General features: G+C 42.9%; 1 protein-coding gene across 1 annotated transcript in view; it reads right to left on the bottom strand.

The window, feature by feature from the left end:
• Positions 1 to 14,073, bottom strand: part of ctsc (cathepsin C) — a 47,282-nt gene extending 33,209 nt beyond the window's left edge. The window contains exons 1-4 of the mRNA XM_084325678.1: positions 13,817 to 14,073; positions 12,563 to 12,708; positions 10,810 to 10,973; positions 1,047 to 1,202 (exon numbers count right to left, since the gene is read on the bottom strand). Of these exons, the coding sequence (XP_084181804.1) occupies positions 1,047 to 1,202; positions 10,810 to 10,973; positions 12,563 to 12,708; positions 13,817 to 13,976 (626 nt within the window). The 5' untranslated portion in view covers positions 13,977 to 14,073. The remainder of the gene's footprint in view (positions 1 to 1,046; positions 1,203 to 10,809; positions 10,974 to 12,562; positions 12,709 to 13,816) is intronic.
• Between the last annotated feature and the right edge of the window lie 13,732 nt (positions 14,074 to 27,805).

Here is a 27,805-nt window from a genome sequence, read left to right as displayed (position 1 = left end):
AGGGAAGCCCCTACACACTGACCTGAGGGAAGCCCCTACACACTGACCTGAGGGAATCCCCTACATACTGACCTGAGGGAAGCCCCTACACACTGACCTGAGGGAAGCCCCTACATACTGACCTGAGGGAAGCCCCTACACACTGACCTGAGGGAAGCCCCTACACACTGACATGGGGGAAGCCCCTACACACTGACCTGAGGGAAGCCCCTACACATTGACATGGGGGAAGCCCCTACACACTGACCTGAGGGAATCCCCTACATACTGACCTGAGGGAAGCCCCTACACACTGATCTGAGGGAATCCCCTACACACTGACCTGAGGGAAGCCCCTACACACTGACCTGAGGGAAGCCCCTACACACTGACATGGGGGAAGCCCCTACACACTGACATGGGGGAAGCCCCTACACACTGACCTGAGGGAAGCCCCTACATACTGACCTGAGGGAATCCCCTACACACTGACCTGAGGGAATCCCCTACACACCGACCTGAGGGAATCCCCTACACACTGACCTGAGGTAAGCCCCTACACACTGACCTGAGGGAAGCCCCTACACACTGACCTGAGGTAAGCCCCTACACACTGACCTGAGGGAAGCCCCTACACACTGACCTGAGGGAAGCCCCTACACACTGACCTGAGGGAATCCCCTACACACTGACCTGAGGGAATCCCCTACACACTGACCTGAGGGAAGCCTCTACACAATGACCTGAGGGAAGCCCCTACACACTGACCTGAGGGAAGCCCCTACACACTGACCTGAGGGAAGCCCCTACACACTGACCTGAGGGAATCCCCTACACACCGACCTGAGGGAATCCCCTACACACTGACCTGAGGGAAGCCTCTACACACTGACCTGAGGGAAGCCCCTACACACTGACCTGAGGGAAGCCCCTACACACTGACATGAGGGAATCCCCTACACACTGACCTGAGGGAAGCCCCTACACACTGACCTGAGGGAAGCCCCTACACACTGACCTGAGGGAAGCCCTACACACTGACCTGAGGGAAGCCCCTACACACTGACCTGGGGATGTGCGAAGCAGGTCCTCCTGCTCGGTAGTGCAGCTGCTGGAGAGTGTACTTCTCATGCTCCATGTAGGGGGAAGCCTTCCAGGAGCTCTGGACAGAATTGATAGAGTTGATGAAGTCCATGTTGTGTTTGTAGGGCAACTGGAGCAACCTGCAAAATAAGGCAGATGAGGTAGTAGCATGGGGTAGCAGTGAGGTAGTAGCATGGGGTAGTAGTGAGGTAGTAGCGAGGTAGTAGTGAGGTAGTAGTGAGGTAGTAGCATGGGGTAGTAGTAAGGTAGTAGCATGGGGTAGCAGTGAGGTAGTAGCATGGGGTAGTAGTGAGGTAGTAAGTAAGTAAGTAAGTAAGTAAGTAAGTAAGTATTTATAAAGCACCTTTCATACATGTTATGTAGCTCAAAGTGCTGTACACAAACATAGGCATATATAACGATAAAAGTAATAAAGTCACAGTGATCAGTTAAGATCAATGTTTAAAATAAAAATAAAAATAAAAATAGAAATAAATAAATAAAAAATAAAGATAAAAGTAAAATAAAATAAAAGCATCACATTAGTAAGACAACAGTAATAAAAGTACGGCAATAGGCAAAGTACAGTAAAATAACGTTTCAGTAAAAGATCAGTACATAAAAAATAAAAACAATAATAAAAACATTTCAATAAGATACTCGCTTTCCCTAAGGCATGGTACACTATTTGTAAGCTAGACTGTATAGGTACGTTTTTTAATTTTCCTTTAAAAATGTGTATGGAGCTGGCGTTTCTGATGTGTGTTGGTAGTGTGTTCCATAGTTTTGGGGCATAGTTGGCAAATGCCATACTTCCTATCCTCTTTTGGTTTCTGGGTGTGTCTAGTAAACCTGTAGTGGATGACCGTAGCGTTCTTGAGGGCAGATAACTAACTAGGGAATTTGCTATGTATTTTGGGCCTTGCTCATTAAGAGCTTTATATGTCAGGAAAAGGACCTTAAAAGTAGTAGTGAGGTAGCAGTGAGGTAGTAGTGAGGTAGTAGCATGGGGTAGTAGTGAGGTAGCAGTGAGGTAACGGAACGTAGGCCAAATGCGTCCACATTTTTATAGGATTCTATCACATTTTCATAACAATAGCACCCTGCGCCGTTTTCATTGAGGTTTCTTACAAATTAACGATGCTCTATGTCAGTGGTGCCCAACCAGTCGATCGCGATCGACAGGTAGATCGCGGGCTGATTTCAAGTAGATCTTGATTAATAAAATTCGATTATACATTTTTTTTTTTGCTAAATCAACTCTGCCTCTCTTTGTTAACTACAACAAGCAATGCTGTTTGTTATTTAAGATGAGGTCGGACTCGGCACTGACAGATTTGTGTTCATTATGCAAGCCTCAAATGACGGCTTACAATATACAATTTTGGCTGGTAGCTCTCGGGCTAGGTGGTAAATAAAAAAGTAGATCTTGGTTCAAAAAAGGTTGGGCACCCCTGCTCTATGTTGTCCTTTATATGCCGATTATCATTAGAATCTTAAATTGTACCATATGTCCCCCTTTAGACAACATATGTAACGCTACCAGCGCACTTTTGTTAAGATAATTAGTTGGCCATTCTCGGTCGCTATACCGAGATCGCAGTATCGTTTAACGCTGTTCAGATCACGTCGGAGAATATAGACACATCCCAGTGACCTGCGACCTGTGCTAACACTCTTGGGAAATGCAGTGTTGTAGTTCTCAACATTTTCAGCCTTTAATTTTAAACCAATGCTGCCATCTACTGACAACAAAAAAGTGTTGTCTAATCGTCACCTTGAGAGCTACTTCCGTATACAGCGACGCCCCAAACCCATTCTAGAGATTCCCACTTTTTGCTGGGAGTGGGGCGTGGCCGTATTTGGTCCCAGACAATAAGAGTGGCCGCGATTGGGCACCGTGACGTTAGTAGTGAGGTAGTAGCATGGGGTAGTAGTGAGGTAGTAGTGAGGTAGCAGTGAGGTAGTAGCATGGGGTAGTAGTGAGGTAGCAGTGAGGTAGTAGTGAGGTAGCAGTGAGGTAGTAGTGAGGTAGCAGTGAGGTAGTAGTGAGGTAGTAGTGAGGTAGTAGTGAGGTAGCAGTGAGGTAGTAGCATGGGGTAGTAGTGAGGTAGCAGTGAGGTAGTAGTGAGGTAGTAGTGAGGTAGCAGTGAGGTAGCAGTGAGGTAGTAGTGAGGTAGTAGTGAGGTAGTAGCATGGGGTAGTAGTGAGGTAGTAGTGAGGTAGTAGCATGGGGTAGTAGTGAGGTAGTAGTGAGGTAGTAGCATGGGGTAGTAGTGAGGTAGTAGCAGTGAGGTAGTAGTGAGGTAGCAGTGAGGTAGTAGTGAGGTAGCAGTGAGGTAGCAGTGAGGTAGTAGTGAGGTAGCAGTGAGGTAGTAGTGAGGTAGCAGTGAGGTAGTAGTGAGGTAGCAGTGAGGTAGCAGTGAGGTAGTAGTGAGGTAGCAGTGAGGTAGCAGTGAGGTAGTAGTGAGGTAGTAGTGAGGTAGCAGTGAGGTAGTAGTGAGGTAGTAGTGAGGTAGTAGTGAGGTAGCAGTGAGGTAGCAGTGAGGTAGTAGTGAGGTAGTAGTGAGGTAGCAGTGAGGTAGCAGTGAGGTAGCAGTGAGGTAGTAGTGAGGTAGCAGTGAGGTAGCAGTGAGGTAGTAGTGAGGTAGTAGTGAGGTAGCAGTGAGGTAGCAGTGAGGTAGCAGTGAGGTAGTAGTGAGGTAGTAGTGAGGTAGCAGTGAGGTAGCAGTGATGTAGTAGTGAGGTAGCAGTGAGGTAGTAGTGAGGTAGCAGTGAGGTAGCAGTGAGGTAGTAGCATGGGGTAGTAGTGAGGTAGCAGTGAGGTAGTAGTGAGGTAGTAGCAGTGAGGTAGTAGTGAGGTAGTAGTGAGGTAGCAGTGAGGTAGCAGTGAGGTAGTAGTGAGGTAGTAGTGAGGTAGTAGCATGGGGTAGTAGTGAGGTAGCAGTGAGGTAGTAGCATGGGGTAGCAGTGAGGTAGTAGCATGGGGTAGCAGTGAGGTAGTAGCATGGGGTAGTAGTGAGGTAGTAGCATGGGGTAGGCCAGGGTTTCCCATTAATGACCTAGACCTGGTTCATTATACAGTTGTATAATGAACCAAAAAAATATATATATATATTTTTTTTTTACTAATTTTTTTTAAATATAAAGTTTGCCAATGGGGATGTATCAGTAGTATTGGCAGTGGTAGTAGTCGTAATAGTAATCCACTATATTTTTTTATTTTCTAAAAAATAAACCAGTTCAACACAGGTAACCACTTTTGCTTCATTTCTTTGATGGCTCAAATGTATGCTCTAGTCCAGTGGTTCCCAAACCTCTCTTCGAGACACCCCAGCCGTTCCATGTATTTGTTAAATTCCACCACCAGCACACCTTGATTCAACTAATAAAGGGCTAGTTAAGTTGAATCAGGTGTGCTGGTGGTGGAATTTAATAAATACATTGAACGGCTGGGGTGCTTCGAGGAGAGGATTGGGAAGCACTAGTCTAGTCGATTTTGTGTTTTGAGCACAAAGTTCATCATAGATCAAGCCTCTTTATTTTGCTCTCAAAGTGCACCAGATTGATGCATTTAACTTTAAAATGTACCGCCTCAATGTGGTCCTCCGGTACAGTACGCACTGTGCACCGAACGATTGCAACGGTACGGAACCTTTTTTTGCTGAACTTAAATCCCCCCGGCCCTAATATAACGTGCACAACTAACCGGATGTTGTTTGTTCATCCCACGCAGCCAAGCAGCCACGCTGAACGAGAGCTGTAATTCAGCATAGCATATTAGCATTAGTATGGCGAGTGCAATACTAACTGACCAGCCAGAGCTAGAAGATGCTCCCACAACATTCAAGTCTCCCGTTTGGGATCATTTCGGATTCCCAGTTAACCACAGTAATGGACAAAGACAGGTGGATCGCACTAAAGCTACGTGCCGGCTAGCCCCTTTCGTGACTGTGATGCACACTTGTGATGCAAGCCTTGCATCACAGTCACGAAAGGGGCTACGTGCCGGCATTGTTCAACTTTATTGTGAACTTTATCACGCAGTTGAAACAGCATCACCCGAATGTGAATATCACTGGTACACGGAAGAAGCAAACCCAGCTCCCTGTGGCATTCAAGCAGCATCTCGCTATTAATTCAGACCGGGCCAAAGCAATACCAAACGACATAGGTGTTTTTATAGCAGCAGATCTGCGACCATACTCCGTTGTCAAGAACACTGGGTTTAACCTGTGTAAATGCTCCGTGTGTGTGTTTGAGAGAAGACGGGTCCCCCTAGGGGTGGACGGTATAAACGGTATACGGTATAAATTTGCTCTACGGTATGGATTTTGACTATACCGTGTAACCGGTAGGGCAGCTCTAAAATAGCAATGACGTCATGTAACCACAGCGCGACTATTTCAATCGCATTTGCCCCTAAAAATAGATCGAATTAGTCATAGATAATAGATATGTGCAAACTGGAAAAAGTTATTTAGGAGGCTTCGCGCAGTGGGCGCACTGGGCGTGTCAACGCGCAATTGTCATTTCATAATAAACACATATCACCGCGGCGCACAGCAAGTTTCAATTTCAGTTCCTGGCATTTTTAACCAGTGGAGAAAGGTAAGAGATCTTACCTATCGTTTTTCTTATATGAATTATTCTACGTTAATAAAACATACCTGGTGATCAACTACAGTTTGCTGTAAACATTATGATATGTGTGTAGTGTTATGATAACGACGGGAGGACGGCTGCAGCAGTGGATTTGCGAAATAGCATGCAGCTGCAGAACCGCAGAGCCAGTGGCTCTTTCAGGTCTGGTCACAGGCCCGCTCAACAGCGCCCCCCCCACCAAACTGCTGAACGACCTGAAAGAGCCACTGGCTCTGCGGCTCTGCAGCTACATATGCTTCTAGCAAAATCCAGCCCCGCTGTTTGCAATGGGAGCAGCACGGAGTCTCGACTCGGGACTTATTTTATTTGGAATATAATGACTTTATACGCAAAAGTAGCCTAGTTTTAAGTTAAAATATTATAAATCTACATGCCTTGAGGATGTCATTCTTTATATAGCCTGCCTATCAGGCAAAAAATTATTCTAACGGAAACACTGATACCGTGATATATACCGTTACCGTCTATGCTTCAAATTATACTGTGATATAAATTTTAGACCATACCGTCCACCCCTACCCCCTCTCTCTCCATCGCTCTCCCTCCTTCTCTCTCGCTCATCCGCGGACGAGCATATCCGCGGACGAGCATAAGCAGACGAGCGAGAGAGATGGAGGGAGAGAGAGAGAACAGTCTTCTCTCAAACACACATACGGAGCGTTTACACAGGTTGTGTGTAAGTGCTCCGTGCCTCTGTGTGTCCCTCTCTCTCTCTGTGTCTCTCTGTGTCTCTCTCTCCCTCTCTATCTCTCTCTCTCCCTCGCAGTCGGGAGCACCAGCATATCACTGTAATATCTTTGCGCATGCTCCCACGCGCACGCCCGTATTCCGATCCGTACAATAATATTCACAGGGGTATATATTTGTCTATATATATTGTCATTTGAAACAAGTTACCAATGCATTATCCCGTGGGATTATGCCCCCCCCCCCCCCCCCCCCCTGCGGCTAAATTAATTAGTATCCCCCTCAGTGTCTCTCTATCTCTCTCTGTGCCAGTCGCAGACTGTGTGGATGACTGTCACTCAAAGTACTTATGGGCGGAGCCAGGCCAACACAGCCTGAAATCCAAAGTGAGAACAGTTTGGCTTTTGAGTACTTGATTAGAAATATAAAACAATTAATTATTTTGAATAAAACCTTACAGATGTGTTCAATAGACTCACAGGAATTGTGTAAAGTTGCCCAAATAGTGCTAGGAATAGCAATGCATGTCCCCTTTAAATAAAAAAAAAAAATGGATTCGGTGAAGCTACTTTTATGTTGTCGACCACCTGAGTCTGTAATGAGGTTGTTTGATCCCTGGAGCAGCTACACCTCACTTTAAGGTTACACGTGTTTGTCTGGCCTTCGGATCAGCCTGGGGTGGAGAGAGGATGATAGATCTTTAATGTCCGATTTCTCTTGATGTCAAATGGGTTTCCAGGATCGTATAAATGTCCCTAGGACATTAGCGGGAAAGGGATAGAGAGAGAGACAGCGGGTTGGATCAGAGAGACACTCGTCTCGCATCAAAAGGACGTTACAGTAGCATGGGATAAACAAAAGCAGGGATGTCAATATTACCAACATTACACACTTAGCTAAAGCATCATGCTCCAGATACACCGGAGTAGGGCTGTGAAAAAAATATCCAAAGTAAAAACGACAGAATAATTTTATTAAAATGTAAAGCTTTTAGAAAGGTGCAGAACAAAAGTATTGCTTTCCCGCCCAATCTTTTTATTTATTTCATGTCAAAACTAAACTAAAACTACATTATCCAGCTCACACCAGCCGCAGACAAAGGAAGGCCAACCATTTTTGTCTCACAAATATTAACGTGAATATTGTGTTCATATCTCACAGGTCGAACAAACCTCAACGTTATTGCCATAAAATACAGCGTATATTGTTTCTTTACCTTTCTGTGAACATCGACGTTTTTTTTTGCCTCAATCCGGTAAAAATGGCAGAGCTATGGACATTATACAAAAGTAACTGTACTGTACTGTAACTTTGCTGCCCTATACCGGGTGCCTGGTGGTACGGAGTCCAGATTTAACTCTGCCATTGGAAAGAGGAGATTTGGGCCAATCCATATAATAAGGTAATTTATAGGCCTTTGTTAGCATGGTGTTATTCTCCTTTGGTTCATAATTTACTCAAGCATAGTAACAGACATAATATTTCCGACACTGGGAATACATGGAGGGAGAGAGAGAGAACAGTCTTCTCTCAAACACACATACGGAGCGTTTACACAGGTTGTGTGTAAGTGCTCCGTGCCTCTGTGTGTCCCTCTCTCTCTCTGTGTCTCTCTGTGTCTCTCTCTCCCTCTCTATCTCTCTCTCTCCCTCGCAGTCGGGAGCACCAGCATATCACTGTAATATCTTTGCGCATGCTCCCACGCGCACGCCCGTATTCCGATCCGTACAATAATATTCACAGGGGTATATATTTGTCTATATATATTGTCATTTGAAACAAGTTACCAATGCATTATCCCGTGGGATTATGCCCCCCCCCCCCCCTGCGGCTAAATTAATTAGTATCCCCCTCAGTGTCTCTCTATCTCTCTCTGTGCCAGTCGCAGACTGTGTGGATGACTGTCACTCAAAGTACTTATGGGCGGAGCCAGGCCAACACAGCCTGAAATCCAAAGTGAGAACAGTTTGGCTTTTGAGTACTTGATTAGAAATATAAAACAATTAATTATTTTGAATAAAACCTTACAGATGTGTTCAATAGACTCACAGGAATTGTGTAAAGTTGCCCAAATAGTGCTAGGAATAGCAATGCATGTCCCCTTTAAATAAAAAAAAAAAATGGATTCGGTGAAGCTACTTTTATGTTGTCGACCACCTGAGTCTGTAATGAGGTTGTTTGATCCCTGGAGCAGCTACACCTCACTTTAAGGTTACACGTGTTTGTCTGGCCTTCGGATCAGCCTGGGGTGGAGAGAGGATGATAGATCTTTAATGTCCGATTTCTCTTGATGTCAAATGGGTTTCCAGGATCGTTTAAATGTCCCTAGGACATTAGCGGGAAAGGGATAGAGAGAGAGACAGCGGGTTGGATCAGAGAGACACTCGTCTCGCATCAAAAGGACGTTACAGTAGCATGGGATAAACAAAAGCAGGGATGTCAATATTACCAACATTACACAGTTAGCTAAAGCATCATGCTCCAGATACACCGGAGTAGGGCTGTGAAAAAAATATCCAAAGTAAAAACGACAGAATAATTTTATTAAAATGTAAAGCTTTTAGAAAGGTGCAGAACAAAAGTATTGCTTTCCCGCCCAATCTTTTTATTTATTTCATGTCAAAACTAAACTAAAACTACATTATCCAGCTCACACCAGCCGCAGACAAAGGAAGGCCAACCATTTTTGTCTCACAAATATTAACGTGAATATTGTGTTCATATCTCACAGGTCGAACAAACCTCAACGTTATTGCCATAAAATACAGCGTATATTGTTTCTTTACCTTTCTGTGAACATCGACGTTTTTTTTTGCCTCAATCCGGTAAAAATGGCAGAGCTATGGACATTATACAAAAGTAACTGTACTGTACTGTAACTTTGCTGCCCTATACCGGGTGCCTGGTGGTACCGAGTCCAGATTTAACTCTGCCATTGGAAAGAGGAGATTTGGGCCAATCCATATAATAAGGTAATTTATAGGCCTTTGTTAGCATGGTGTTATTCTCCTTTGGTTCATAATTTACTCAAGCATAGTAACAGACATAATATTTCCGACACTGGGAATACATTCCCTGAAGTCCATAGATGTCCCTAGATACCAACAACATGCAAATGGCCTTCTAGAAGTGGAGCAATCTTCCATTTACTTGGGTATGTACTTTTAGGCGAATTTTCTGAAAATATGGCTAGGGGTTAAGAGATTAAAACCCCAACATCAGTCTTTCAATCTATGCCTCGTTTCAGTGGTTGTGTTGAGATTAGATCGCTCAATGTTATTTCTAGCGCACTTGCCGTCCTGCAGATGTCTCTAGACTACCTTACTCTGAGTTTCTGCCAAACTACCATGGAAACTCAGTGAAGTAATGTAATCGCCTGTCCTCCACTGGGTACCAGAGATAAAAGTGAGGATGTTTGTTTTGTATAGCCAAATGAGCCTTATTCTATTGTAGTGTTCTCAGTTGTGAAACAGACAATGCACCCATATACGCAGAACCTTCCCCTGGGTGCTCTCATGGTAGGATCCACAAATAATGGATTGCACGGTGCTAATTGCACCCTTACTTACAATTCATTGGGGTGATTGATTGATTGATTGAAATTTGTATTAACAGATTGGAGAATGGGTACAATACTTTACGGCTCAATACACACAATTGTTAAGGGGATGCAGACCAGAGAAATACTTTCGTCTTGTTTACATCAGGGTCCCCCATTTTCAATTCATAATGAATTGTAAGTAAGGGTGCAAAGCACCGTGCAATCCATTCTTTGCCCTCAGTGTCACCTATAACATCTTTCACCCTGGGTGCTCTCAGTCGTGTCACCCATAACATCTTTCACCCCGAGTCTTCTCAGTGTCACCTATAACATCTTTAACTGTCTGTAGTGTGGTAGTGAATAAAGGTGAACCTTCTGTAGTGTGGTAGTGAAAGTGTTAACCCTTTGTAGTGTGGTAGTGAAAGGGTTAACCTTCTATAGTGTGGTAGTGAAAGTGTTAAACCTTTGTAGTGTGGTAGTGAAAGGGTTAACCTTATATAGTGTGGTAGTGAAAGTGTTAACCCTTTGTAGTGTGGTAGTGAAGAAAGGTGAACCTTCTGTAGTGTGGTAGTGAAAGGGTTAACCTTCTATAGTGTGGTAGTGAAAGTGTTAAACCTTTGTAGTGTGGTAGTGAAAGGGTTCATATCCGGTACACCTGCCCTAAACAGGATGCTGAATGGTATCCGTCAGCCTGCTCTACCGGTGAGCAGCCACTAGGAGCAGAGTAGCTAATTATGACTTATTTAGTGCCATTGCAGTTGATAGAGGTGCTTTGTATCTAAAATGTATGCAATCATTCATTGTCGAGCGCTTTGTGTGCTATTAAGTCACGGCCATGTACCAGGAGTAATCACCTGCGCTTGTCGAAGCTGCGGAGCGGGTTGTGCTCAATTCGGGGGGGTATTGGCTCCACTCTCTTGGCTACAAAGCAGGCCCAGTTGTGGCCCAGAACGTCATGGACCCAGCCAGGCAGAGTCTGGTCACAGTAGCTGGTCACCTCAGAACCATCCTGGGTATACTGCAACACATAGAGGCATGTAGGACAGTTAGGGACAGTTAGGACACATACGGACAGTTAGGACACATACGGACAGTTAGGACACATACGGACAGTTAGGACACATACGGACAGTTAGGACACATAGACAGTTAGGACACATACGGACAGTTAGGACACATACGGACAGTTAGGACACATACGGACAGTTAGGACACATATGGACAGTTAGGACACATACGGACAGTTAGGACACACAGAGACACTTCAAGTACCAACAAGAACCAATAGACACTTCAAGAACCAAGCATTTCACCATAAAGTACGTGTATTTTATTGTGATATTTAATAAACAAACTTGAAACTTGATCTTGAGTATATCAAAGTGAGTAAAACGAACCCAGTGAGACATGATTGGACATTTTATAATTTATTTTAACAAATTGGATCATAGCAGGAAACACTCACTAAAATTGCTTTATAAAATAATCTGCTTGGTGGCAAATAGAGCAGATAAGGTCAGTTAAGTCATTCAGTAGAGTCAACATTCCCATGTGGCTGGTGGTGTCTCAGGTCAATTTCTCTCTGCACATGACAGATTGAAGAAGTTGCGACTTGCGTGACAGAGGCAACAGGGGCGCGTGTGCAGACAGGACCCGCCACTTCCTCAAGATGGTCATGTGAGCAATGACTCAGAAGAGACACAGAGACAGTGAAACTATAAAACCTGGCCTCGAGCGATGTTGAGTTTGACAATGTATGGCTTCGACAAATTTTGCCATGTGATTGGTAGACGATGTGCTCACTCAAAATACCTTGCTTCTATAGTCAATTTATTCTCTGTGCAGGGTCCCAAGGAACTCTAGAAATAAACACACTCTGGGGAAGTTGAATCTTAAGTTGAATATTTTGGTACTGCACTGCACTCATCTCTTCCTTATACACTCACTGATTCCTCAAGATTACTGTGCAGTGTTGCACTTCACACTCCTATCATGTGAGTGCAGGGAACAACAAATCCACATAAGATAGTGAAACTATGAAACCAAATCTTGAATGTAGTAATCAGTCCAAAATGCAAAGGGCAGAGAGTGTATTTACCCACAACTGAAAGATAAAGCTACAATGTGTCAGATGTTTTTGCAGAATATTTTTTGTTAGAACTTTGCTCCAAAACACATATTAAAGGGGCCCTTTACTACTAAAACAATGCTGATTTATTTTGTACATAATATACATACACATCCAATAACTCTAAACAGTTTTGCACACTGTAGTTTGACAGTTATTGAGAGTAAATTAGTTTTAATATGGCCACCTGGCATCATCAGGGACATTGAATCCTTGCATTGTGTTAATTACAGCTCAATTACATATTTTTTTCATCTACATCATTTCATGGAGCTGTAATTAACAACACAATGGTTCAATGTCCCCGATGACATCACTGGTGGCCATATTCAAATGCATTTACTCTCAATAGCTGTCAAATTAAATGAATGAGTTTTAGGATGTGTGTGAGACTATGTACAAAATAAATCAGCATTGTTTTTCACTGCAAGTCAAAATGAAACTAATTAAACTATCCGTCTGTGCATGTGTTTACACACCTTGAAGTAGCCAAACCACTTGTAGTCGTTGAGGACGACCTCGAAGCCCTGGTTGTAGATCAGCGTGAAGAAGCCGGTGTTTCCCAGCTCGTCCGTGGCGACTGACAGCTTCTCCAAGGTCACAGTCACCATCTTCACACCTGTAACTGGATGGGACCCGAGGGACAGAATGCCTGCGTGATTAATGGGATACATGGACAATGGTGACATCTTGCAAAGTTGGCCCATTTCACCAGTGACATTATGACAGAATGTTTGGTGGAGGGGAGGTTAACCTGTCAGGAGTGTTTAGCCGCTGTAGCGCCTGGTTGGTATATTAAAACGGCAGGGCTTAGATGTGACAATCAATTAGATTCTGGGGGCACTACAACTGGAACGGAGAATTTATGTTATAGAGAGTCCGTGGCTTCCCTGCCTTCCTAACAGGAAGACTCATTATGTTTGCGTTGGAACGTTGTATAGTGAAATGGGGCATGTTCTTCCTGGGCACTTCTGCTATAAATCGTGGGAGAAACGTTTCCAGATTCATATTAAAACAGTTTGTTAGCAATTGATTTCTTAAGACATAAAATGGGTCATGACCCCGTTTCTATGGTGTCCCCACTCGGCCACTCCCCACACGAAAATACTAACATTTTGAATGATCCTCTGTCTGAGGGCGAGAGACTAAATTGGTAATTCGGCTGGGAGGAGGATTTTTTTATGACCCTTGTATAGTTGATTTTAAGGGCTGGGGTTTTAAGATATGCCAATTATTTCTAAATTGCCTCCAATTGACCTAGGCTACATGTAATATGACCCCAACTGCAAGGTTTTTCGTCAAGGCTGCCTTGTCATTGTATGTGTCCACTCAGCACCTTGTGTAAAACGAATGACATGGGCAGTGGGCACTGAAGTGAGGATTGTACTGCAAATTATGTATCATGCTTATGAAAATACTAATTTGGTCAATATCAATTGAAATCCAGTGTCAACTAGTAAGCTGACAATGTTTGTATGTGCATGGTTTCTGTTTCCATTACTCTGAGGACCATTGGATTTTTCTTTGTCGTTGTATACAAATCAAACGTGTCTTCGGGGCTGTTTCAAGTACACTATGAAGAACAATCAATAGACTAATAATACGGTTGGTTGCTGCTGGACATTTATAACAGTTATCTTAGTACAAATCCCCGACTGTACACAAAATCGATTGGAGCGTCAATCCAGTGTCCTCACATCTCTCTCCCTATATCCAAGCTCTTATACATGTACCTTCATTGGAGCAGTTGATGCTCCTGCCATGTCCTCCTTTGGAGAGCTGGAAGACCCATGTTCCCAGCAGGTCCTCGTATGAACAGTTGGCAGGTGTATCACCCAGCGAACCTTCAACCCAAAGCAGGAGCGCACACACCAACACGCCGATCACCCGCATGGCTAAACAACGTGTAGTGTGTGAAACCTGTCAATGTTTGAGTCCTTCTCTTGAGTCTCGCTGTTGTTGTGAAAACTGAACAGGAAACTTTCGCCTTGGTCACGTGACCCGCCTGCAACTCGGCGCATGTGCAGTACGTGGTTTTTAGTGAGGCGAAAGAGGAGAAATTAGACACTGCTGTTTTTGCACGGACTCTCTCTCTCTCTCTCAGTCTCATGTTGAGACAATGAACACACGACCGTGTAGTTTCATAACTTTATTCGACTGACGTTTACGTTACATAACACAACCCTTCCTACAGTGTAACTGCTAGTGTGTCACAACCTACACGTAGCATAACAGGACATAACACACTCTCTCTCTCTCTCTCTCTCTCTCTCTCTCTCTCTCTCTCTCTCTCTCTCTCTCTCTGAATGAATGAATGAAAACTTAATTTAACATATTGCAGAATGGGTACAATACAGTACGGCTCAATACACACAATTGTTAAGGGGATGCAGACCAGAGAAAAACGTTTGTCTTGTTTACATCAGGGCGACACGGTGGTGTAGTGGTTAAACACTGTCGCCTCACAGCAAGAAGGTCCAGGGTTTGATTCCCGCTTGGGGACCAGGTTTCCATGATGCCAGTTACCCAGGTGGGGTATCTCCCAGGCCTTTCTGTGTGGAGTTTGCATGTTCTCCCTGTGCTTGCAAGGGTTTCCCCCCGATAAGATAAACCCAATGGAAAAACATGCACAACAACAAGATCGCTAACGCTGTGGCATCCTTGACGAAGACGGACAGGAGCACTTGGATTGGTCCCCTGGCGGCGTGTATCACTTCCGCAACGGATTTAGTCGGATTTCGGTTTCCGGGTTTGCCTGATTGGCCGCGACGGCCGCGTGACACGCTGTGGCACGCCCCCGCGGTAGCGGCAGACTCGGCAGGCTTGCCGCTGCGCCCTGCTGTGGCGAGATGCTGGAGTTCACTTCCCCTTTCACATCGCGCCACGCTTATGCTGTCTAGCACAGTCTCTAACAGTAACAGTAAGAGGGTCAATATCACCATAGAGTGCCTTTCAACCCTCACAATACTCAGAAATGTTTATCTTAATTTCCCATTCCCTTTATGTCTTATCATAAATAGTAGATACTCAAGTTGTAGAAATATATATAAGCTGAGCTCCCACACATATTTTCAGATAATTATGGGCATATATTCGCAGAATAAACCATGAGATATGTCCACCCTGTCATGGACATAATACATTACTGTTAAATATGTTTTCATTGCAATATTAAGATGAAAATTACTTTTTCAGAAAGGTATGATGTCCCTTTCCTGAACAGGGTTATTTGTTTGCTTTAAATTATAAATAAATAAAAGATTTTATGTAAACCATCTGTTTTTAAAAGACACACATACAATTCGCACATATATATTTTATAATTAGGAGAAAACTGTGATATTTGGATGCAGTTTTTTATTTGCATATTATTGCCCCCACTTAGCTATTGAACACACTAGATTATTTAAACATATCTCACAGTATGATTGAATTATTATAAAAAAATATCAAGATGACAGGGTGGACCAGTGCATGACAGGGTGGACCAGCACATGACGGGGTGGACACATAAAGCAGAACACACAAAGCATCACAAAATATGAAAATGAAACATTTATTCAACTTTGAAAATGGGTACATTCTCAATCTATTTGAAATAAATAATTTACCATAGAACATACCACACACCATAGAACATACCATAGAACATATCACATACCATAGAACATACCACACACCATAGAACATACCACATACCATAGAACATAGCACATACCATAGAACATACCACACACATAGAACATACCATAGAACATATCACATACCATAGAACATACCACACACCATAGAACATACCATAGAACATAGCACATACCATAGAACATACCACACACCATAGAACATACCATAGAACATATCACATACCATAGAACATACCACATACCAGTGGCGGACTGGGACACAAATTCAGCCCGGGACATTCAGACACACCAGCCCACACACCGGCCCACGCACCGGCCCCGAAACCGGGCCCACACAACGGGCGTTATGAAACACTTGTCCAGTATTAAACAACCCAAGGCTGTGGCTAAGGAGTCAACATCAGGGAGACCAAATCTACACACCGCCCCTAGATGTGCACTCATGCACAGTGCACACACACACACACACAGACACACACATACATATACCGTTACTTCCCGTCATTGGTATATGTTTTTTTTTTACTAACATCTTAGTGCCTCATTAGCCTAGGGATTAAGGATACATGAAGTATTAACTACACCATAATAATATTGAGGTTTTGATCCATAGAAAGTAGGGATGTCCGATATTATCGGCCTACCGATATTATCGGCCGATATCGGCATTAAAATGTGATATCGAAAAATATCGGTATTGGTTTTAAAAAAATAATATTTTATTTACATTTCTATAACCTTTATTTACCCAGGCAAGCAAGTAAGAACCAATTCTGATTTTATTTATTGTCAAAAGTATGCATAATGTTGTGTTAATTCCACAACAAGAGATATGTAATGTTAATTACCTGAAATTATTCCATTTCTTGGGGCGGGAAACCCTGCATATATCGGTATCGGTTGATATCGGTATCGGAAATTAAGAGTTGGACAATATCGGTATATCGGTATCGGTAAAAAAGCCAATATCGAGCATCCCTAATAGAAAGGTCTGTGCTACACAATTTCAGTTAGATTGGATTTATTGTCCTTTAATTTGGCACTCATGACATTAGTTGCTTGCCGTTTAATCAACATTGAAAGACCCCCCACTTCCTCCCAGACACCCATTCCAAGAGCCTGTTTTCTCTCTCTCTCTCTCTCTCTCTCTCTCTCTCTCTCTCTCTCTCTCTCTCTCTCTCTCTCTCTCTCTCTCTCTCTCTCTCTCTCTCTCTCTCTCTCTCTCTCTCTCTCTCTCTGTGTATATGTCTCTCTGTGTGTGTGTCTCTCTCTCTCTGTTTCTCCCTCTCTCTGTGTGTCTCTCTCTGTGTCTCTCTCTCTGTGTCTCTCTCTGTGTCTCTCTCTCTCTGTGTGTCTCTCTCTGTGTCTCTCTCTCTGTGTCTCTCTCTGTGTCTTTCTCTCTGTGTCTCTCTCTCTCTGTCTCTCTCTCTGTGTCTCTCTCTCTCTGTCTCTCTCTCTGTGTGTCTGTCTCTCTGTCTCTCTCTCTGTCTGTCTGTCTGTCTGTCTGTCTGTCTGTCTGTCTGGACTGGGCTCTCTCTCTCCCCTCAGGGTCAGCTGTGCTGGACTGGGCGCTCTCTCTCCCCTCAGGGTCAGCTGTGCTGGACTGGGCGCTCTCTCTCCCCTCAGGGTCAGCTGTGCTGGACTGGGCGCTCTCTCTTTCCTCAGAGTCAACTGCATAAGAAGAACATCAGCAATCAATAATAATGGCTTGAATTCATACAGCGTTTTTCAGCCTTTTGAAAACACCCAAAGTAGTAGTAGTAGTAGTAGTAGTAGTAGTAGTAGTAGTTTATTCAGTCATCATCTCACACAATACAATATACCCCATCATTTAACAATATTTGATTTTACAGTGACTGAAAAGGTACAGACTGAAGCATAATGCTTATATATGCCTGTCCTATATTATTAACAAAAATTAAAAAAAATTGGCGGCTACGTGGCGTAGTGGGCAAGGCGCTCGCCACAAATACTGGAGACGCTGGGCTCGCCTGTTCGAGCCCAGCGCTCCACATTGCTTTCAGTTTAGCTGGTCGTTCATACTAATACACATTGGCCGTATTAGGGGGTGGGAAACTGATGGGTGGGGATCGGGCGTTGTGGACAGCGACTCCTACAGGTCGGTTGGTGCGCCTGCGCAGTAGAATCAGGAAGTGTCGGGGGCAGCGTGAGCCTCCCACGCGTTACTCCTCGCCACTGAGAGATCGAGCTGCGCAGGTGAAAAGATGCGACTGCTGTTACCTCAAGTACCGGAGGGGACTTGTGCTATGTATGACTTAGTCCACATTGCAGCCGGCTTGTGGGAGGCAAGAAACAGCGTTCGTGACAGGGGAGGGTTGAATTGGATGATACGAAATTGGGATGGGAGAAAATGTAGAAAATGGGAGAAAAAGTGGATAAAAAAAAACAAATTAAAAAAATTAAGACTCCAAAACAGTATTCTAAAAGAAAATAGCAAAAGAAAACAGTATTATTCACCCTTGTAGTTTTCAAAAATAGCTTTACAAACCATTTTCTTAAAAACCAAAAGCGAATTACTCATTCTTAACTGTATATCAGCATTGTTCCACAAAGCCATATATTCTTTCATTTATTTGCATTTATTTTAAATTTGTTGGACCTTATGGTGTTCTTGTTCTGTTCTTGACTTATTGTTATGTTTCTTCTTGACTTGTTTAAAGAAGACATGTACGGCCCATGGGGACATTAACGTGTGTTGTCGGGCCTTACAAATAAATTTGATTTGATTTGATTTATATATATTATAGAATAATAATATATTAAAATAACAGTATATAAAATAATATTGTATATTACTGTATACCAATATAATATAGTCTAGTTACTTTAGTATAATATAGTATAATTTAGTTATAGTATAATAAAATAAAAATAATACAATTATATAGAATAATACATGATATAATAGAACAGTGTACTATAAATATATAGATACATGTGTGTGTGTCTGTGTGTATAAATTAATGAACCTCAGTAAATATGTAATTTAACTGATATACACAACATTTATTTATTTATGTTAATTTAATTGTGTTTATGTTTTAATTTCTGCAAAATAAGTATGTACATTTTGTTTGGTTTGGTAAACATTGCGCTATGAACAGTCTATCAGTGTACTGTATGTGTGTAGGGGCAGGTACAATATTGAGCCTTCTTCTTCCTGTTCCTTTCGGCCATGGAGTTTAGTGGATCATATTAAGTCAATATGTACTGAAGACACTGTTGGACTGTAACAATTCCATGTACAAATAAATAAAAATTAAATGAAAATGAAAAATAGCTTGATCATTGATTGATGGAGTAATATGGGGTTCTTAACCTGATAAATCAAAAGGATTTATCTTAAAATAACGTATATTTTTACATCTATGCAAATGCATATTGTGGTGGAATTTTAGCAAAAAATTACCCAGTTGGAACTGTGAACGAATGCTTACTTGAATCAAGGATAGAAGCTGATAAGCTAAATGTATTATCTGTGTACAGAGTCTCACTTCAGTTTACAAGGTGTAGCTGAAAAGAGTTTAAATGCAGAGACAGGATACCGCATACCGGGGGTGGGGGGCAAAAATGCAAACCTGCCATTTCTAACTGGAAACAAGCTTCCTGTGTTGCCCTGGCAACGGGCAGTTTTATCATTATATTTGACGTAGCAGGATGTGTAGGGGACTGGAAGTAACACCTGTGTATCTCCTTGCATCTTTACGAAGACATATAGAGCAGAAAAACGTAGGCAATTTCCACAGAAGTGCATTGTAGACATTTTCTGAGCAGGGTTAAAGAGCAAATACAATTTTTTCCTATCACAATATGTAATATTTGTAACTTGAAGTAATAGAATAGAAGTAATGAATACAGAAACAGTTATTTAACAATATGTAAAGGAGTAGTTGCATTTATTTTACATTACATTATATTTACATTTATACTTTGGCCCTTTGAGGGCTACCATGCTGATGTGGCCCTCTGTGAAATATAGTTTGACACCCCTGCCCTAACCCTATCAAAACAGCAGTCAAAGTGTATATTTTCAGCACTGTTTGTTTACCAATGGATTTTAAAATCTTCACGCGATGTACCGGTAAACGGACGTTTTAGACGTGAGGACAGGAAGCCGCCATGAAATCACTGTAGTCGTATTAACGTATTAACTAAATCATTTGAACAAAATAAAAAGCAGCAGCACTATTGCATAACTGAGTCATGTGTGCTATGGGGGGGGGGGGGGGCGGCAGTATCGGATGGGTATCGCGGTATCGTGCCATCCCTGGAACTGATACAACTGTGTTGTAGTTGTTTATTGTTGGATTGTTTCATCCATGCAACTATGTTGGTGGTTATAGTCAACGGGGTAGTAGTTGACCTAGTTGTTAGCTTAAGCTAGTTAGCTGTGGTTATTTACAAACATGTAGATGAGACTAATCATATACAAATCGAGAACATGGCTAACAGTTGGGAATTCTATAAGGTACATCTTATTTAAGCATGTAAAATGGCAACTAATCAATTCAATCAATTAGATTACCAATATTATATCAACATGAAAATTTGGAAGGGAACATAATAGTATTTTATTTTAGTATTTACTATTATAATATTAGTAGCCGATTAATTTGCAGCCCGTCCTAGGTTCTGATTGGCTCTCTAGGTTAGCACTTTAGCTTCTGATGCTGTGGTGGGCACTAGTCCTAACATTGCTAACAAAACTTTTAGTCAGAGAAAAAACATCACGACGAGTCACAACTATTTACGTCCACGTGCTGTAAGGAATCAGGAATACGGAAAGCACATTGTCTTGTAATAGAATGACTGAAATCACTGCAAGAGAGCTAGGCTAGCTAGCCCTCATGAACCGGCAGACACCAACAGTAGAATATGCACTAGGCTACTGCATGCACCTGTCATGTTACTGTTGGTTCCTTCCACTTGAACTTCATCATCATTAGCAGCAGCAGCGGGTAAACATGTCTGTAATTTTAGAACATTGTTCTGCGTCTTTTACTAGCAATTTTAGTTCTTTAATTCTAGCTTTTTCAGCTCCACCCTTTCTTTTTTTGCATTCTCCATTTCTGCGCTTCTAGGCCTACTCGCGGTTGGGAGGAAACGTGAATCTCATTCACTGATGTCTCATGTCTCATTCAAGACTGGCTAACAAAAGCATGTCTTTCACTTAACACCAAGAAACAGTGTGTATGATGTTCACAAAGTCACCAGTAGAGGTCACTCACTCTAATGTGTTTCTGGGAGAGGCGGAGCTGGACATTGTACATTAATTCAAGTATCTTGGGGTCACATTGGACTCTACATTGACCTTCAAAAAGTCATGTGAAGAAAGTGACAAACACAGTCAAGTTTAACATCGAAAACTTCAGGCAGATCAGGCCCTGCCTGCCAGTTAATGCTGCAAGGATGTTTCTGCATTCAATGATTTTATCACACATCGAGTAGGCCTATTGTTTTATCAACTGGTCTCTTTTATATGTCACTACTCTTACACCAATATAATTACTCTACAAAAAAGCCATAAAAGTATTTGATAGGAAACCAATTTCATTTCATCACTGTAATGTTTTAGAAAAACATAACATGCTAAGTTTCGAGAATTTCCAAGTTTTCAAATATACTTGCTTCATGTACAAGGTTCTGCATGGACTTGCCCCTCCCCCATTGAATGAGTTCATCCAACAGAAAGCAGACACTGGCATTACCACCAGGGCCATCAGTAGAGGGGACTGTAAGGTGCCTTTTCGGTATACTACCATTGCAAAAACTGTGTTCTCTGTTAAAAGTGGTAACTACTGGAATAGCCTACCAGTTGTGATTAGAGAGTGACCTACATACTCCAATGTTCAAGACCCATCTTAAACTGCATCTTAAGGCAAACCAGAACTGTGATCATTTTTAATCTGATTTAGTTTATGCAACTTGTTTATTGTTTTATTGCCGGCCCACACACTGGCCCACACACCGGCCCACATAATGGAGGATTTGCACTTCAACTCGTACACCTACTGTGAATTGTACCTAAATTACACCTCGTCCCATTTCTCCATTCCTGCCTTGCACTATATAGTATTGTATATTAGTACACTGCACAGTATTGTATATTGTATGGTAACTACGTCTATTCTGCATCGAACATTGTACATATGTCTAAACTGAACACTGTGACCTAATTTTTTACTTCTAATTTTACTATGTTATTTTACTATGTTATTTTATTTCATACTTATCTTGTCTTGCACAGTCTCTGGAGCGCAACAGTAAGAAGCATTTTGTATAAAAGTATTCTGTACTTCTGTATGACAACTATTAAAGAAACTTGAATGGCCCACACACCGGCCCACATACGGCCCACACACTGGCCCACACACTACACCGGCCCACACACTACACCGGCCCACATTAGTGGCCCACACACTGGCCCACACACTGGCCCACACACTGGCCCACACACTGGCCCACATACTGGCCCACACACCGGCCCACACACTGGCCCACACACCGGCCCACATACTGGCCCACACACCGGCCCACACACTGGCCCACATTAGTGGCCCACACACCGACTCACACACTGGCCCACACACCGGCCCACACACTGGCCCACATTAGTGGCCCACACACCGACTCACACACTGGCCCACACACTGGCCCACAGAATAGAATATACCACACACCATAGAATATACCACATACCATAGAACAGGGGTGGCCAACCAGTCAGAGACTAAGAGCCACACAAATGACTGTGGTACCACAAAGAGCCACACCATATACCAGCGTTTCTCAACCTTTTTTTTCAGTCACGGCACCCTTCATGTGTTTATAGGTGAGGGGCGTATCTCGACCCAGCACTTCAGTAGGGCACAGAAGGGCACCAAAAACTATTTTTTTTAAACTTTATTTCGGTTTTAGGGTTAGGTTATGGTTATGTTATTTAATTATTTGGGGGAGCCAGCCCCCCAAACTCCTGAAATGCATAGAAATCTATGAAATAAATAAAACAATCTGACATTTATATTAAAAAGAGCTAGCCCCCCAAACCCCTAAAATACATAGAAATCTATGCATTTTGGAACAGTTACTATATATATAGTCAAGAAAGCATTTAGTCATACTTTAAAGTGCTTTACTTGCATTGAACATTGCATTGAACATTGAACATTGAGGAGACATCATTAGAAAGCACAATGTATGTTTCCATAGTTACGCAGATTACACACAATTGTACATCTCCGCTGAACCAAATTATCACACAGCTATAAACTCCATTTCCGCCTGTCTCTTAGCAATAAACAAATGGATGACGAACAACTTCCTAAAATTAAATGAGGGCAAAACTGAAATCCTACTAGTCGGTCCTATAACAAAAAGAGAAATGTTACAGAGCAATATGGGGCAACTTACTCCTTGGATCAAACCCAAAGTTACAAGTAAATAACCTACACTGGCTTCCGGTAACATTTAGAATTGATTTCAAGGTCCTCCTCCTTATATACAAAGTATAAACATTGCGATCATCTACTATTGAAGGTTCCAAGCCACAGTCTAAAGAAAATCGGGGATGCAGCCTTTGCTAACTATGCACCAAAGTTATGGAACACACTACCCATGGACATTAGGGAAGCTAGATCTCTTAATATTTTCAGAAATAAGCTAAAAACGTACCTCTTCACCATAGCCTTCTAATACACCCCGCTGTTGATTGTACTGTAGCACTATTTTACTCTGGCCATTCTATTGCATAATTTTACTATCTATTCTACTATTCTATTATTGCACTGTATTATTGGTGTGCAAACCAGTCAACTTACAAAAAAGAGCCTGTTGGAGGATTTCAACAAGATAAATGCGACAACATTGCAAAATATTTCACTATAATATTTCAAAGTGAAGTAAAAAATATTATAATAATTATTTGATCATGTTAAATGATCATTTGATCATGTTAAAAAAGGGGAAATAAAAAACATTTGTAAAAAAAGAAAGTGGGGCACAGATGATCATCAGTAGGGCACGTGCCCTACTGATAGTGGTCTAAATACGCCGATGGCCACCTCTGGCCTCTGAAGTTGCTAATGTCTTTTTTATTTGGGCCTCACAGGGTTAAAAGTACCCTGTGAGACCCACGGTTGCAAAATTACAAAATCACTTTTAGCCATTTAAAAAAATAATGTTTATTTAAAAAATGTTAAAGGGGAACTATTTGACTATTTCTTTCACTATTTGGGCACTTTTACACAATTCCTGTGAGTCTATGGAACACCTAGGTTTTTTTCAAATGGTGAGGTAAGTACCACGTCCTTCCTTCCTCTAGATTTAACGTACGGTTTGTATTTCTAATCAAGTACTCAAAAACCGCATTTTTCTATCTCAAGATCTTAAGCCGTTTTGACTCAGGCTGGGCTCCAACCACTGTGTGGCCTGGTGCCAACTGCCACATCAACTGCCACATTATTATGCAGCTGAGAAATCTCTGACATCACAGATTTTCAGATGACTCAGTTCAGTGAGGGTGAATATTGTGAGAGGAGAATTGGAAGAATGCGCCAATATGAGAATTAGAGACATAGATCATATTAATATAAGTCCACATAGCTAGGAAACAATGCTAAACGCTGAAAAGGCCATTTATAAGATAGTTCCCATTTAAGCACATGTATAGTCAATTGGTCCTGTTGTTCAGCCTCACAATGCTATTTGATAGTAAATGTGTTTATTATGTCCCACCCTCTGGCCTCTGAAGTTGCTAATGTCTTTTTAATTTGGGCCTCACAGGGTTAACCTCTTAAGCCCGAGATATACAGTAAAAGTGTATATTTTCAGCATTATGTTTGTTTACCAATTATTTTAACTGTTATTAGTGAAATATAAGATTATAGAAATCTCAGGGCATTGAGTCGGAAACCGGCGCATATTGACAGGAGGAAGTGGCACATCCAAAAGTGAGTGTAGTCTTTTGAAGGAAGAGACGCAGGGCTTTCAAATTTTGAAAAACGACCCTACCCAGCTCACACCAACCCCTGTCAATCATCTGACTTCTGGATTAACTTTTTTATTTCTCTTATTTTTTGGGATTATCTCCCACAAACCTGAACGTTATTGCCATAAAACAGAACGCAGTTAGTTTCTCTACCTTTCTGTGAACGTCTTGCAAAAAACGGTGTTGCAATATGATGAAAATGGTGGAGAAATTCCCTAGATTCAGATACCAAGAACATGCAAATGGACCATTTAAAAAAGAAATTAAATGTTTATTCTACGTCCTTGTGGAATGAGTGACATAAAAAAAAAAAAAAGTAAAAAAAAAAATTATAATATTTTTTATTTGTATTTTTTTTTATGGATGGAAGAGCCGCATATTGACGGGCAAAGAGCCGCATGCGGCTCGCGAGCCACGGGTTGGCCACCCCTGCCATAGAACATACCACATACCATAGAATATACCACATACCATAGAACATACCACATACCATAGAACATACCACATACCATAGAATATACCACATACCATAGAACATACCACATACCATAGAATATACCACATACCATAGAACATACCACATACCATAGAATATACCACATACCATAGAACATACCACATGCCATAGAATATACCACACACATACCATAGAACATACCACATACCATAGAACATACCACATACCATAGAATATACCACATACCATAGAACATACCACATACCATAGAACATACCACATACCATAGAATAATATACCACATACCATAGAACATACCACATACCATAGAATATACCACATACCATAGAACATACCACATACCATAGAATATACCACATACCATAGAACATACCACATGCCATAGAATATACCACACACATACCATAGAACATACCACATACCATAGAACATACCATAGAATATACCACTCTCTGAAGGATCTCTCCTCTCATCGGTCTCGGCATGACCAATGTCCCTCTTAGGACAAGTCCATTTCGCTCTGACAGCTCTGATTTCACTGGGACATACGGTCTCACCTCGATAGGCACCTCGGCTAGGTGTTCAGGCCATCCCTTTTTGATGAGTCTGGCGACTGACAGCAGTTCGGCCTCAGCTGCTGTGGCCGCTCTGATCTCGTCCATCTTGCTTGCGGACGCTGGGATCCCCTCCATTACACTAACCACATAGCATGCCACCTCACGCTGTGTGTCCAAGTCTGCACCTATGTTGGCCATTGGGCTGCATGACAGAGTATCTGCGACGACCAGAGTCTTTCCAGGACCATACTCTGCCACCGCGTTGAACCTCATGAGCCTCATGAGGAGTCGCTGGCATCGGAGAGGCACATTGTCCAGGCTGCGAGTGTTAATGAGAGGTACAAGGGGCCTGTGGTCAGTTATTAGCTTGAACTGGTCCAGGCTACTGAGGTACCGGTCGAACCTCTTGCACGCCCACACGCCCGCCAGACCTTCTTTTTCAATCTGGGCGTAGCGCGTTTCTGCTTCGGTGAGGCATCTTGAGCAGTACGCCACAGGTTTCCACTGCTCACCATGAAGTTGAAGTAGCACGCCCCCTAACCTGTAACTGCTTGCGTCTGCAGACACAACGGTGGGCTTGCTCACGTCGTAGAAGGCGAGTACTGGTGCTGTGGTAAACATCTCTTTGATCCTCTGAAAAGCTGTTTGCTGGGCATAATTCCATGCCCATGCATTCTTGTGCTTCAGGAGCTCATACAGCGGCTGTCCTACTGTTGAGAGGTCTGGGACGTACCTGCCGAGATAATTCACCATTCCCAGCACCCTCCTCAGCTCCTGCATATCTGTTGGCGGCGCCAGCTGCCGGATAGCCTCCACTTTCCCTGGGTCAGGCCGGATCCCGGACTGGTCGATGATGTGCCAGAGAAACCGTAGCTGACTTTGCTTGATGGAGCACTTTTCTCGATTCAGCTTCAGCCGTCTCTATGCGCTGCATCACCTCCAGGCGACTGTCATGCTCCTTTTCTGTGGCCCCATAGACGAGAATGTCTTCCATAAAGATCTCGACGCCCTCTAACCCGTCCAGGGTCTCCATCATCTTCCTCTGGAAGATTTCAGGCGCGCTTGTGATCCCGAATGGCAGTCGCTTGAAGTTGAACCTGCCAAACGGCGTGATGAAGGTGGTGAGTTTACAGCTGTCTGGGTGCAACGGGATTTGGAAGAATCCACTGGCGGCATCGAGTGACGTGAAGACTGTGGCCCCGCTTAGCTTTGCTGTGATCTCGTCGGTAGTGGGCAGGGTGTACTGTTCTCTTTTAACAGCCTCGTTCAGCCTCTTGAGATCCACACAGATACGGGCTTTGCCTGTGCTCTTCAGGACCGGCACCATGGGTGCACACCAATCGGTAGGCTGTGTCACCCTCTCGATGATGTCGTTCCCCTCCATCCTCTGGAGCTCCTCCATGACCTTCTGCAGCATAGGGAGAGGTACACGTTGCGCTGTGTATACAGCGTACGGCTGGGCGCCACCTTTCATCAGTATTCTTACTGGTTTAGTTTGTAATGTCCCATGCCTGCCTGCAAATGTAAATTTTTCCCGCTGCTGCTCACCATTTCCTCCACTCTTCTCACTAGATTCATTTTCACTGATATTGGCCTGCTGAGTAGGTTGTTTACTGTAGGCCCCCGGATGACATAAGCTGTAAGTGGGTGTGTCTTACCCTTATAGGTCACAGTGCTCTGGATCTGTCCTATGCACTGCAGCTCGCCACCTGGGCTGTCCAGTGGTATTTCCGCAGGCTCCAGCGGTCTGTTTGGCATGAGTGAGTGGTAGGTCTCCTCACGAATGATGCTCACATCCGCCCCAGTGTCGATTTTGAACTTGACCGGTGTGGAACCCATCAACACCTTGACGGCCCACTTCTTTGGTGACCCACCTGCTTTACTCACTTCCCACATGTAGTACCCATCTTCTGACCCGGAGTCCTGCTGTTGTTGCTGCACTTCTTTTTGTTCTCTGACCTCACGTACTGCTTTCCTATTCCTACACACTTTGCTCCAGTGCCCTACTTTGTCGCAGGTATTACATGTGGACTTTT

Source organism: Notolepis coatsorum, assembly GCF_963971535.1.
Source record: "Notolepis coatsorum genome assembly, chromosome: 1".
In the NCBI taxonomy this organism is placed as follows: domain Eukaryota; kingdom Metazoa; phylum Chordata; class Actinopteri; order Aulopiformes; family Paralepididae; genus Notolepis; species Notolepis coatsorum.
This window is presented reverse-complemented; position numbering and strand designations above follow the sequence as displayed.